The following is a 13444-nucleotide window of genomic DNA, read 5'->3' as shown; positions in this document are numbered from 1 at the left end:
TGAGAAGCGAGAAGTGAGAAAGTGGAGACATGAGTATAGACAGCTCTCTCTAGGGCTTTAGGTACCAAGGAGAGGAGAGATCCAGCTTGAGGTCAGGATGGCAGGATCAAGTTAAAGGTGTGGTGTTGTTGTTTTAGGATGGAGGAGATCTGGGCCTGTCTGTAGGCAGGCAGGAAGGAGCTAGAGATTAAAGATTAGCGGGTGCATGGGAGTGGGAGAGGGGGAGTGATTTCGGGGCAGTCTGCCAGGGGAGAGTGGAGGCCCTGGGGTCAAAGACACGAAGTAGAGAGGTTTTGGACCCCAAGAGAAGTGACACCTCTTCATCCAAGATGAGCAGAGGCAGAGATGATGGGGCTGAATATGGCGTGTAGAATTGGAGAGGAGAGGGTGCTCTCGGGTGAATGGCCTTGATTTTTAAAGCATGAGGCGAAATCCTCTGCTGAGAGGAAGGAGGCGGGGTTGGTGGTGTGGGAGACTTGAGGAAAGACAGGAAAGTTTGAAATAGATGCTAAAGGGAGCAGGATCAAACATCAATCAGGGAAGATGAAAAGGCTTGTTGTGTAGCGGTGGGGGACTGACGGAGATTAGATAACAAACGTCAGCCCACTTGTAGGAATTCTTCTATCAGAGTACAATAGTTTCAAGCTAGAGGGGATGAGGAGCATGGTGGCAATAATCTGGGGTTGGGATTTGGAAAGGGATAAGCCAGTGAAGTGAGGGAATAAAGGGTATAAAGTAAAACAGGTTAACTAGAGGGGCAAAACTTTGAAAGGAAGAAAGGGAGGCCAGAGCAGGAATGATGATCTGCACAGCAGGGAGTAGTAGAGGGCATGGAGGCTGTGGTCAGCATGGAGAACAGGTTTGGGAGAGCTAAGGCACAGTGAGAGATGGAAGAGTAGGAGATTATGTTCAGGAAGAGAAACATCAGAGTTGTGACTTGTGGAGATCAAACACTTGTGGGTGCTGGTGGGATCATCGTCCCTGTGTGTGGCCAGGTGGAGTGACAGTGAAGGTCACCTGAGCTAAAGGGGTTGATGAACTGGGTCCCCAAGAACAAAGAAAGGAAGCAGGTACAACAACAACAATAGCTAGCATTTTTATAGCACTATAAGGTTTGCAAAACACTTCACATATATTATCTCATTTGGTCCTCACAACAACCCTGGGAGGTAGATACTAGTGTAATATTCACTTTACAGATAAGGAAGCTGAGGCACGGATAGGTTAAGTGATCTGCCCAGAGTCATACAGCTAGTAAGTATCTGAAGCAGAATTCAAACTCTGGTCTTCCTGATTCCAAGTCTGGCATTTTATCCACTGTGCCAACTAGCTGCCAGCTAGATGAAGACACTTGTCAGTCGGGTCCTGAGCTGGAGAAGGAGAGGGAATGAATGAACTGCGGTCCAATAGGTAAAGCCCAGCAGAAGATGACCAGGAAATGGGCCATCTATCTGGATGGTGGAGAGCTTGCTAAGTGGCAGTGGGAAGGGAAGGCTCTATAGGCAGCACTGAGGTCCAGTGCCTGGGTATATCGGGGCTTTGTCTTTCAAAGAGAGTTCTAGCACTAGGCTTTGGGGCTTTACACTCAAAGAGTGATGAGATAGCCCACTCATCCTCTTAAGAGAAAGAGTCCGCACCTCAGTTGAACCTGAGATCAGAAGCTGAAAGGAGAAGTCACACAACCTCACATCTAGTAAAGCAGTGCCTAAAGGATCCACAGAACAAGGCAGGCGAAAACCCCACCCCCCCACCCCAGAGAAGAGAGCACACACCTGGCCTGGACTGCACAGCACTAGGGAGGAGCAAGGCCGGCATTACCAGAAGATAGCAGTGACTTCAAGCCTCAGAGGTCTGAGCTACTTCTCCATCCAATCCTGCTGACTAGGTCCTCTATACATGTGTTATCTAAGCTCGTTCAGGCCCCCCTCCCCACCCCCCTAAACAACCAGCCTTTTAATCTGTCCTGATTGAGAGAGACACAGGGAGAGACAGGGAGAGTTGGGGGGTGGAGACAGAGAGATGAGAGAGAGACAGAGAAACAGACACAGACAGAGAGGAGACAGAGAGACAGAGATAGAAGAGAGAGAGATAGGGAGGGAGGAAGGGAGGGAGAGAGAGAGAGAGAGAGAGAGAGAGAGAGAGAGAGAGAGAGAGAGAGAGAGAGAGAGAGAGAGAGCAATGTCATGAAAACCCAGAGAGGAGAAATTGCCTTGGAAGAGGCTTCTCTGGAGAGAAGCCAGGCAGAAGCATCCCTCCTTTCTTTCCTCAAGTCTCCCACCCTACCAACCTCGCCTCCTTCCTCTCAGCATGGGACCTCAATTTAAAAACTGAGACCATTCACCAGTCCTCTCCAATTCTATACATCATCTTCAGCCCCCTCCCCCACTGTCTCTATCTTGGTTCCTTTTGTGTGTACTTCTCCTTATGTGTGCTCTAGACATATGTTCTTATCACTCCATGTGCATACCTTACATATGTACCTATTTTTCCCACTGATAACGTCTTTGAGGAAGAGTGTGTCCTAGTTTTATGGGGGAAATATTTTATTCCTACTTTTTCTTACTATGTTATTTCATTAAATGCCTTTGCCTTGACCTAATTGTGTCCTCTGGCTGACTAGCAAAAGTAAATACATCAGTGGGGGCTCCTGAGCTATTATTTTCAGTGGCTGCAGACCTACAGAATATCTTGAACTTGGGGTAAACTTGTCTGAGGAACCCACTGTGCTAGCTGGGGAGTGTCCCAAAGTGCTACATCTTAAACGTGCCAAATAAAATTCTATTGTATTGTATGACCGACCCTTTGCATTACATGGGGGCAATTTTCCCATTTCATTCTTTTTGCCAAGCATGGGCAGCAACCTCTCTCCACCCTCCCCTTCCCTTGGGTTTCCATTTCACTCTCCCTTTTCCTTCCCCTCCCTTTCCCCTCTTCCAGTCCTCATTTTCTTTGCACTGGTCTGGTCCTTCAGAGAAAGGACAAAGACGTTTGAGGTAGGACTTGCTTTGGGCCTCTAGATGATAAGGAGCTCCCTGTCCTTGGAGAGTGTAAGGTTGAACAAGCCTCCAGACTCCTGTTGTGAACCTTAAGGATAGAGCCGAAGCCTCGGCTTGCTTTTTTCAGTCCTCTAATGGATCTGCACACAACGAAGTCTAAGATTAACTGTAGGGGTCATTGCAGTGTGACATGAACAGGAAAATGGCCTCACATGTTCCACAGTTTACTTGTTAAGCAAACCTCAGCACATGGGGGCTTGGAATGCTGATAACTAGAAAGATGTGTCTGGATAAATGTCGGAGAAGATGTGGGAGAGTTGGAACACTAATTCATTGTTGGTGGAGCTGTGAGCTGATTCAACCATTCTGGAGAGCAATTTGGAACTATGCCCAAAGGGCTACAAAAATGTGCATACCCTTTGACCCAGCAATATCGCTTCTAGGATTGTATCCCCAAGAGATTATAAGAATGGGAAATGGTCCCACATGTACAAAAATATTTATAGCAGCTCTCTTTGTGGTGGCCAAAAACTGGAAATCAAGGGGTCGTCCATCAGTTGGGGAATGTCTGAATAAATTGTGGTATATGAATGTAATGGAATACTATTGTGCTACTAGAAATGATGAACAGGAAGACTTCAGAGAGGCCGGGAAAGACTTATATGAACTGATGCTGAGTGAAAGGAGCAGAACCAGGAGAACTTTGTGCACAGCAACAACCACAGTGTGCAAGGAATTTTTCTGGTAGACTTAGCCCTTCACAGCAATGCAAGGAACTAAAAAATTCTCAATATGGAATTGGATTGCAGAATGAAGCAGACCATTTCCTCTTGTGTTATGTTTTGTTTCATTGTATAGTTTCTCCCACTCATTTTAACTCTTTTCTGCAACATGACTAAGGTGAAAATGTACCTAATAGGAATGCATGTGTAGAACCTATATAAAATTGTACGCTGCCTCAGGGAGGGGGTGGGGAGGGAGGGGAGAAGGAGGGGGAGGAAGAGGAAAAAAATCTAAGATATATGGAAGTGATTGTAGAAAACTGAAAACAAATAAAATAATTTAAAATAAAAAAAGAAAGATGGATCTGTGCCCCAGTTCCCTGGGTGCTCCAGCTCCCTCTCTGGAGGGGTTAGTCCAGGTCAGACTGGTTTGACCTGCCTCCAAGTTGCTATGGTAACCCTCCCCTTCCATCTACAGAAGTAAAGTAGAGGGCAGATTGTTGATTTTGCCAGCCGGGGTCATGACCCCCAAAACTAATGGGAAGAGACTCCATGACCTGTGTTCCCTTGTAAGATGGGATGGAAATATCTGTTAGCCTAAGCCTTCTGAAGAAATTATGATCTGTTTCTTCTCATTCTCTTAGATCCTGGTGTCTGGGTCTGAATCTTGGGAAGTTGGGTGGTTGAAAGGAATGTCTTTTGCTCCCACCCCCTAATTGTCAGGAAAAACCCTAGGTGTCCCCAAACAAATCATTTAGCAGGCACGAGGATCCTTTTTTTCAGGCATAGGTTAGGATAGGGCAAAGAGTGATGAGATAGGGCAGCTAGGTGGTGCAGTGGATAGAGCACCAGTGCAGGAGTCAGGAGGACCTGAGTTCAAATCTCACCTCAGACACTTGACACTCCCTAGCTGCCTGACCTTGGGCAAGTCACTTAACCCCAATTGCCTCATCCTGGGTCATCTCCAGTCATCCTGATGAATATCTGGTCACTGGATTCAGATGGCTCTGGAGGAGAAGTGAGGCTGGTGACCTGCATAACCCTGCCTCACTCAAAACAAAGTCAAGTGCAAGTCCTGTCATTATTTCTCTGATAGCATGGTTTTCTTCAGCAACGAAGGATGAGCACACACACACGCACACACACACACACGCACACAGAGGTTAGGATATATGACTGCTGGGGGGCCTTTCTAGCAACGAAGTTGTGGGATTCTGGGAATCTGATCTTGTGAAACCTGCAAACAGCCCATGGATGCTGCACATGGCACTGTAATGTCAGGGGAGATACCTTAAGGGAAATCTGAGTTCCAATATCTTAACATATATCTTAAGAATCTTCAAACTGTTAAGAAGCTTACCTCCAAAAAGCCATTGCTGCTTTGCTGTGAGATTTGAGTTGGAGTCTGGAGGTGACTTTTTAGAACCATAGAAGCAGCTAAACAACAGAAAACAACTGGGACAGCAGTATGGTTTTCCATGGTTCGATATCAGATATTATTCTGTTTATATCAATGTGTATTTCCCCCTCTCCTGCTATATACCAACATCATCAATAATACAATTTTTAAAAATCCTAGCAAAAAGATTACCACAATATAGCTAAAAAATTATTCACTATGATCAAGATGAATTTATATGAGGGAAGGATGGTTGAACATTAAGACAATTAATATAATTAATCATGTTAAAAGAAAGGCATCTCAAACCATGTGACTTTATCAATTGATGCAGAAAAATCCTTTGATAAAATATAATATTTGTTTATACTTTTAAAAAGAAATCTATAAAGCATAAAGAGAAATCTATAGTTTTTAATGTGCTAGAAAGAGTATATATCTAAAACCAAAAACAAATATTATCTGCAATGGGAAAACATGAGAAGCTTCCTAAATAAATACAGGGTGTCCCCATAAGTCTTCGTGCAGTTTTAAGCAACCAAAGTTTAAAAGTGCACAAAGACTTTTGGAACATCCTGTACAGAAGTAATTGCATTATTATTTGACATAGTTCTAAAAAGACTATCAGTGACAATGACAAGAAAAATAAATAAAAAACAGAAACTTTGGCAAAAAAGAGACAAAATTATTCCTCTTTGCCGAAACACCATGGTTTATTTAGAAAACCCAAGAGTATCAGCAAAAAACCAATTAAGACAATTAATGGCTTCAATAAAGTATAGCAAATTATAAAATAAAGCCACAATTTCTATCCAGTAACAACAAAATCTAGCAGGAAATAATAAAAAAGGTGATCCCATTCAAATTAACTATAAAGTGCTTAAAATATCAGGGAGTCAATCTACTGAGACTCGCTTAAGACCTATAAAAACACAATTATAAAATGCCTTTTAAAGAAATAAAGAATGACATTAAAAATTGGAGAGATAGTCATTGTTTGCGATTATGAACATCTGTAAGTTAATTTGCAGATTTAATGCTCTACCAAACTACTGAGAGGTTATTTGGTAAAGTTAGATGAACTAATACCATTTATTTGAAAGAACAAAAGGTTTTAGAATCTCAAGGCGAAAAATGAAAAATGTGGGAAAGAAAAGTAACAGCATTTCCAGATCTCACATTATGTTACAAAGCAGTAACCATCAAAACTATTTGACCCTGGTTAAAAAAAGTATAATAGTAAAAAACGGAACAGACTAGAAAAGGAAGAATCAAAGACAAACTCAATAACCCTGTGTCCAATAAACCTGTTAACACAAATTATTTGGAGAACTCTCCATCTGGCAAATATTGCTGGGAAAACTATAAAGAAGTTTGGTACAAATTAGGTTTACACCATCCTTGTATGCCATAAACCACACTAAGCTCAAAATGACTGAGGAGGAGAAATCTTAACCAAATAAGGGATAGAGGGGATCACAGATCCTATCAATTACATAAAATTTAAATCCTTTTGCATGAAAAATCAATGCAGCTAAGAAAGAAAACCTTTGATTGGGAAAAATGTTTGTATCCAATATCTCTAAGGACCTGATATCCAAAATACATAGAGAATGAAAACACACACACACACACACACACACACACACACACACACACGAACAAGAGCCCTTGGCTAAGTGGTCAAAAGATATGAACAAATAATTCTTAAAATAATTGCAAACTGTTAACAAAGATTGTTCCAAATTACTAATACTAAGAAAATTGCAAAGAAAAACACCTCCAAAGTTTCACAGAAGCCCCCTCCCCAGAAAACTAGCAAAGATGAGAATGGCCAATGTTGAAGGAGCAGAGGAAACACAAGCACACTAATGCATTGCTGGATGATCTGTGAATTAGTCCTATGGTTCTGAAAACCAGTTTGGAACTATGCTATGAAAAGTGACTAAAATGTCCATTGACCCCACTGCTGGGAATATACCCCCAAGGATGTGAAAGATAGGTCCCATACGCACCCAATTTTTCCCCAGTAGAACTTCTTATGGTAACAAAGATCTAAAAACAAAACAGATGCCCATGAAGTGGGAAATGGATGAACGAATCGTAGTCTATGAATAGAATGAAATATTACTTTGTTTTAAGAAATAACAAATGTGAAGAACTCCAAGAAGTATGGGGCTATTTAGACGCAGAATCAAGTCAGTAGCACTAGGAAAACAACATAAACTATGACTACAACAATATGTATGAAAATGACAATAGTAACAAATAGGAAACAGTGTGGGGCAGTTATAGAGACCAAGCTCAGGAGTGTTGAGAAAAAATGCACCTTCCTGCCATTAGGTGGGGCCTATGGGTATGGAATAGTTTATACACCATCAGACTAAGTTGATGTTGGGGAACTACTTTCTTTTTCTCTTTTCTTTTTAATCTTGCTGTAAGGGATGGCCCTGTGAATAGGGGAAAGGAGAGAAATATATGTAGAAATGGAGAAAACAAAAACTGACAATAAAATTTTAATATTTAAAGTATGAAAGATCATCTCTGTATCCCTAATGCCCATTTCTCTCAAGTTCTTAGCAAGATAAAAGTTCAATAATTTGTAATCTGGGATATTGGTAAGGTTAAGCTGTCTGAGGTCACACAGTGACAGAGGTGGGATTTGAATCTAGCTTCAGTAAAGTAGCAAATTATAAAATTTATATATATATATGATATTTTTATTATATTATACATAATATATATTTCTATAGAATATATAAATTTTATATATAAAATATATAATTTGATATATATATATATATATATAATATATCTATATCCACTATACCACGAGGTTATACTGCACAGTTTTGAAAGGACATAGGCTGGGAGGCTATGAATCCTGAATTCAAGTCCCAGCTCTCAAACTTGCTAGCTATTTATCAAGGCCAGGACTAAACCCCCAGGTCTCCCCATTCAGAGTCTCCTGCTCTTTTCTCTATGCCATATTCTCCCTTGGTCTCTTTTATTTTTGAGGGGTATCAGATATAGGTACCATTTCTAGTCCAGAAATCCAGGATACAGAAAACCTTCCATGGACCAAACACTAGTCCAGGGGTGGGGAACCTGAGACCTTGAGGCCAGAGCCTTGAGGCTGCAGGTTCCCCACCCCACCCTAGTCAATTCTTTGATCTTGGGTGGGCTCTTTGGCCAGAATCTGAGCCAATACCCCTATTGGATGCCCTCCCCCCACCAAGAAACACTACTGGATGGAAACTGAGGTGAATCTTTTGAAGATTTTGTGCCTGATTTTTCAAAAGAAAACCATATTTTGAGAAGGCATCCATGGACTTTATCAGTCTGCCCAAGGGGACAGGACACCGAAAAGGGTAAGACCTTCTGGCCCAAGTTCAGGATCTTGCCATGAACAGTTTCTGATCATAAGCAGTGTTTGATCAGTGACTCTGAATGATTCCATTAAGTACTCTGGGATGCTGGTCTGCTGGTCTGCAGGACTGATTCCTTTACGTGATTATCCAAGATGAGGACTTGTCCCCAATGGCTTCTCTCCTTGGTTGGGTTACTTTGCCGCCATAATGTGCAATTAGGAAAGCACTGCATGCTAAGATGAGTTGACCTCTGGTAAAGCTAGATGTGCTTTGTGTGCTACCCCACCTAGAGGAGGGCAGCTGAGGGCTCTGCCCCATGTCTTTCTCTTTGAAGGGATGCTGCTAAAGGAAGGATGAGCCAAGAAGCCTTGCAGACCAGCCATTTTACTTCTTTATTTGGGCACATGAGAGGCTGTGTGGCATAATGGGTAAAGTGTGGCCCTCTGAATAGGGAAGTCCGGACTCTAAGTCTTCGTTCTGCTACATTCTGACTGGGAGAGCCCTCTCAATGTCCCCTCTGCTCTCTAAGACTCTAAGCTCCTATACATTGGTGGAAGGAGGTTTCTCACTGAAAATTCCCTCCATGAATAAAATTGCAGGTCTGGTGCAAAAGACATACATATATAAACACACACATATATGTAAATATATATGTATGCATGTATACGCAAAGATTCCTTTATCCTTGAAAGCACTCCTGGAAGGCTCCCCCCTATTCATCAGGTTGCAAGGGTACATGGAATGGTATCCTCCTCATAGAGCTAACTGCCTTTCCAGCGGACTGCCTGGACCCTGCCATGTACTTAGAACTGAAGGATCTCAGAGTGAGGAGGGACTATATGGAACCTGAGGCCCAGAATGGAGAAGGGGGTTGCACAGCTTGTCACTGGCTGAGCTAGGTCCAGAAATCGAGTTTTAAGATATCCTCCCTCCCCCCTCCCCCCACCTAGCTCGTTTTTTACCAGGTCACAGCCATCCATTCCTTGGTGCCAATCTGCCTCCTTGCAGTCATGTCTATATGGAGGGAAAATGCCAATAAAGCTTCAGCAGTCTCTAGGAGGTCTGGGCCCTTCTTAAGCTAACTTGGAAAGCATGCCTCCAGAGTGCTGAAAACAGCAGCTAGAGTCAGGAATTGGATGAGGGGGTAGCAAGTTGCTGGGATTCTCTCCCTATTAGAAGCAGTTCTTTTGCATGAGGCTCAACTTCCCCCTACTTGGACAGCACTAGCTTTTCAAGGGGGCCGTCTCCCAAATCAGTGAGAGGGCTTCCAGCTTGGCCTTTTCTCAGGCATGAGAGTCCTATCCCTTTAGAGTCTGCCTGGCAGGATCTCTCAACATGACCCACAGAGGCATGCTGAGCAGGCTTTGGTTTCAGCTTTCTCTTGTGCACAGAGCCTGAGACCCTAGGCTTTCTCCCAGGGTTCGAGAGCCACATGTCTGCTTTTTTTTTTTTTGTCATCATTCTCAACGCCCATCCTTCCCACCTCAATTGTCTTATAATCAGAGCATCAAAGGGACACAGATAATTTTCTCCCACCTCATATTCACCTGTACCTATTTGCTTCAAATTTTTGCTTTCCGTCTCCCATTAGGCTTATCAACTTTGAACTTGAAAGTCATGGCCAATTTGCTGCTTTAATCTGAATTTTCAGATTCCCACCCTGGCATGATGACCTTGGAGAATTTCCTTAACCTAGGTGGGCCTCGCTTTCCTGATTTATATGATGAGAGATCTAGACTAGGTAACCTCAGAGGGTTTGTCCACCCAAGATCTCTGATCTCGGGCAAGTTTCCTCTGTAGTCCTATGGGTTTGATTTTTATATATTAAAAACGGAATTCTGAGAATAAAGCCCGTAGGCTTCCGCAGACTGACTGACAGCAAGGTCTATGATACAAAAAAGATGGAACCCCTCCTGGAGATTTCTGAGCCTGTGCTCTTAGACAAGTAAATTCACTTCTGTGGGCTCAGTTTCCTTATCTGTAAAATGAAACGGTTAGATGAGGTCCCTTCCCAGCTGTCAGATTCTATGATTTTGACAAGTTACTTTACTTTCTGAGGGTCTCAGTTTCCTCACCTGTAAAATTAGGGGGGTTGGGCTAGATGGCCTCTGAGGACCCTTCCAGCCCTAGACCTGCAATCCTACGATGTTTGCTTTACTTGCTTCCCAAGGGCACCCTGGGGAGAAAATTTCTAGAGTGGTACAGGAGGGAACCCAAGGGCACCGTAACCCCTCACATCGTCTTTTGATCATACAGGAAAGGCAGTTCCACAAGCCCACCGACGCCAACCACCTCAGGTACAATGTGGGACAACGTCGAACGAAACCCAGGTCTCTCCCCCACCCCTCCCCCATCCCGCCCTTCGAGCTACAGGTCCTTAGCCCAGGGTCCGCGGCTTTTTTTTTTTCCCAACTATTTTGCACATAAACGGTTTATTTCGTTGCCGTATGCATGTATTTTATGTTTAAAGACGATTCTGAGGAGGGGTCCCTAAATTCGCCCCGAGGTGCAGACGCAAAGTAGCAATCCGTAAATGTGCGCCAAGAGATGGCGGACTGGTGGTCGCGAGCGCACTCCCGATCCCGCTCTAAGGCGAGGCCTCCGTCGCGCTCCCCGCTCCCCCCCCCCCCCCCCCCCCCCGAGGCCGGCTCACCCACCTGTGGAAGAAGAGAAGGATGGACAGCATGGTCTGGTCGATGTTGCGGTTGCAGATGCCCTGGTTGAGCAGGTAGCAGGGGTCCCGAACCACCGGCTCCAGGGAGTCCTGGCGCATGATTCGGTCCAGCTTGTCGGCGTTCAGGTTCGCGAACGCCAGCTGTTCCCGCAGCTGCTGAAAGTTGCTCACGCTGGGGCTGGACAGGGCGCCGGGGCCCCCACTGGGGCCGTCGCCACCGCTGCCATCTCCGCTGCCGCTGGCCTCCCGCTCGCTGCGGTTGGCCAGGTCCTGGCAGCAGGTGCAGCCGTCCAGCCCCACAGGTGAGGACAGGGCCATCGCGGCTTGCTCGGGGCGGGCGCGGGCGGGAGCTGCGCCCGGACGCTTCCCGAGAGGCACCCTGGCCCTTCGCTCAGCCTGGTCGGGGAGAGCCTGCGAAGGACCGAGGTCCTCCGGGCCGCCGGGTCCCTGCTGCGGCTGCCGCTGTGGAGCCGCCACCGCTGCTGCCGCCGCTGCCACCGCCGCGTCGCTCACTGGTACCGCAGCCCCCAGACAGACAGCCTAAGTTTCTCAACTTAACACCCAGACTCGGGATTGGACCTGTAGCGGCAGTGGGAAGACTCCCAGACAGGGTGGGGGCGGGAGCGAGGGCGGGGGCGGGGCGAAGGCGGGGCGGGGGCGGGGGACGAGCTGAGGGGAAGCCTCTTGCGTGCCTAGGTCCAGGGAAAGAGCGGGAGCGATCGAGAGACACAGGGAGAGACAGAGACAGGAGAGAGAGTGGGACACGCAGAGAGAGACAGGGACAGGAGAGAGAGCGGGACAGACAGACGGAGACAGACAGAGACAGACAGACAGACAGAGACAGGGAGAGACAGAGACAGCGAGAGACACAGACGGGAAGAGACAGAGACAGGAGAGAGAGCGGGACACACAGACTGAGACAGATAGAGACAGACAGAGAGACCGAGACGGGGAGAGACAGAGACAGCGACAGCGAGAGGCAGAGCGAGCGCCGCACGCTGCGGAGCCACCAGAGGGCTGTGACAGCGCGTAAATCACTCCTGCAGGGCAGGAAGAAAGTTAGCCGTTGCCCCGTGCGCACTTCAGCCTCCCTCCTCCCCGACCCCCTTGTCCAGGTTCAGGGTTCCCTCTGCCACTGGCCAAGTCACATCCTTCCTTCAGCAAGTAAGCAATCAAGCACAGGCAACCTTCCCTTCCCGTCCCACCCCCGCCTGGACCGAGGGTTTTCTTGTCCCTGGAGAGGAAGGAAGCAGGGCTGGCTGGAGGCAGCAGGAGGGATGAGAAGCCCCTGGCCCCAGCCCTGCTCCTAATGCCAGCTTGGGCAGGAAACTCCCGGAGGGCAGGGGATATTTCATTCTTGTCTTTGTAGGCACCCTAGCACACCGCCCGATGCCTTGGCACACAGTAGGCGCTAATAAATGGTTGGTGGTTGGTTAAAGGCAGGGAATATCGCAACATGTAGAACTGTGTCAGGCATACAGAAGGTGCCTAATAAATACTCCTGACGTGATTGATTGTTTCTATCTGCGGCAAAGTATTCAATAAGGATGTCCTTTGTGCCCCGTCCCCCTTCCCCATGTGGCATTGCCCCCCAGGTCCAAGCTCAACCTCGAAATCCAGTAAAGGGCTTCAGAACCAAGCAGGAGTCCTGTTTGGGACCCAAAGTCCTACTCGGCTCCGAGGGTTTTGTCCTTGAATGCCAGGTTCCTTCTCCCTGGGGTCATTACCACTTGCAAAATTGTAGCACAGTCCTGGAGAAAGTTCCTTCCTTTGCCCCGCACAAAGCTCCTTATCAAAAACAAACAAAAAAACAAAAAAACAAGAATCCAGAACAACTGTTCCTTGGAAATGGTATTCTCCAGTTTTTCATCCCCCATCCCTCTCCCTCCCTAGCCTCCCACACCCCGATAAACCAGGATGGGTTTGAATAGCGGATCCTTGTACCAAAGCGTGGGGGGAGGGGGAGAGAGGGGAGAGACTTGTGTTTCCCTCCTGTGTAATTGTTGTCCTGGATTATTAGGTTCAACTTTGCCCTGTGGGCCCAATCCCACCCAGGTACGCTCAGCTGTGCGGTCATCATCATGATAATGATGATATAGTAATGGATACTTCTATAGTGCTTTGAGGTTTACAAAGTGCCTTATGTAGGTTTTCATTCCTCTTTGGTCTTCACAGCAGTCTTATGAGATAGGTGTTCTTTTTATAGCCCTTTTATATATGAGGAAACTGAGGCTCACAGAGGTTAAGTCACTTACCCAGGGTTATACATCAAAGGTGGAACT

The 13444-nt window shown here is 46.0% G+C and overlaps 1 protein-coding gene across 1 annotated transcript in view; it reads right to left on the bottom strand.

Moving 5' to 3' along the window:
• The window catches only part of TSC22D3 (TSC22 domain family member 3), an 81343-nt gene extending 69578 nt beyond the window's left edge, over positions 1-11765 (bottom strand). The window contains exon 1 of the mRNA XM_072626858.1: positions 11146-11765. Coding sequence (XP_072482959.1) covers positions 11146-11480 — 335 coding nt within the window. The 5' untranslated portion in view covers positions 11481-11765. The remainder of the gene's footprint in view (positions 1-11145) is intronic.
• Positions 11766-13444: the final 1679 nt, after the last annotated feature.

Source organism: Notamacropus eugenii, chromosome X, assembly GCF_028372415.1.
Source record: "Notamacropus eugenii isolate mMacEug1 chromosome X, mMacEug1.pri_v2, whole genome shotgun sequence".
Taxonomy (NCBI): domain Eukaryota; kingdom Metazoa; phylum Chordata; class Mammalia; order Diprotodontia; family Macropodidae; genus Notamacropus; species Notamacropus eugenii.
Note: the sequence above shows the minus strand (reverse complement) of the source record. Positions and strands in the feature narration are given on the sequence as shown.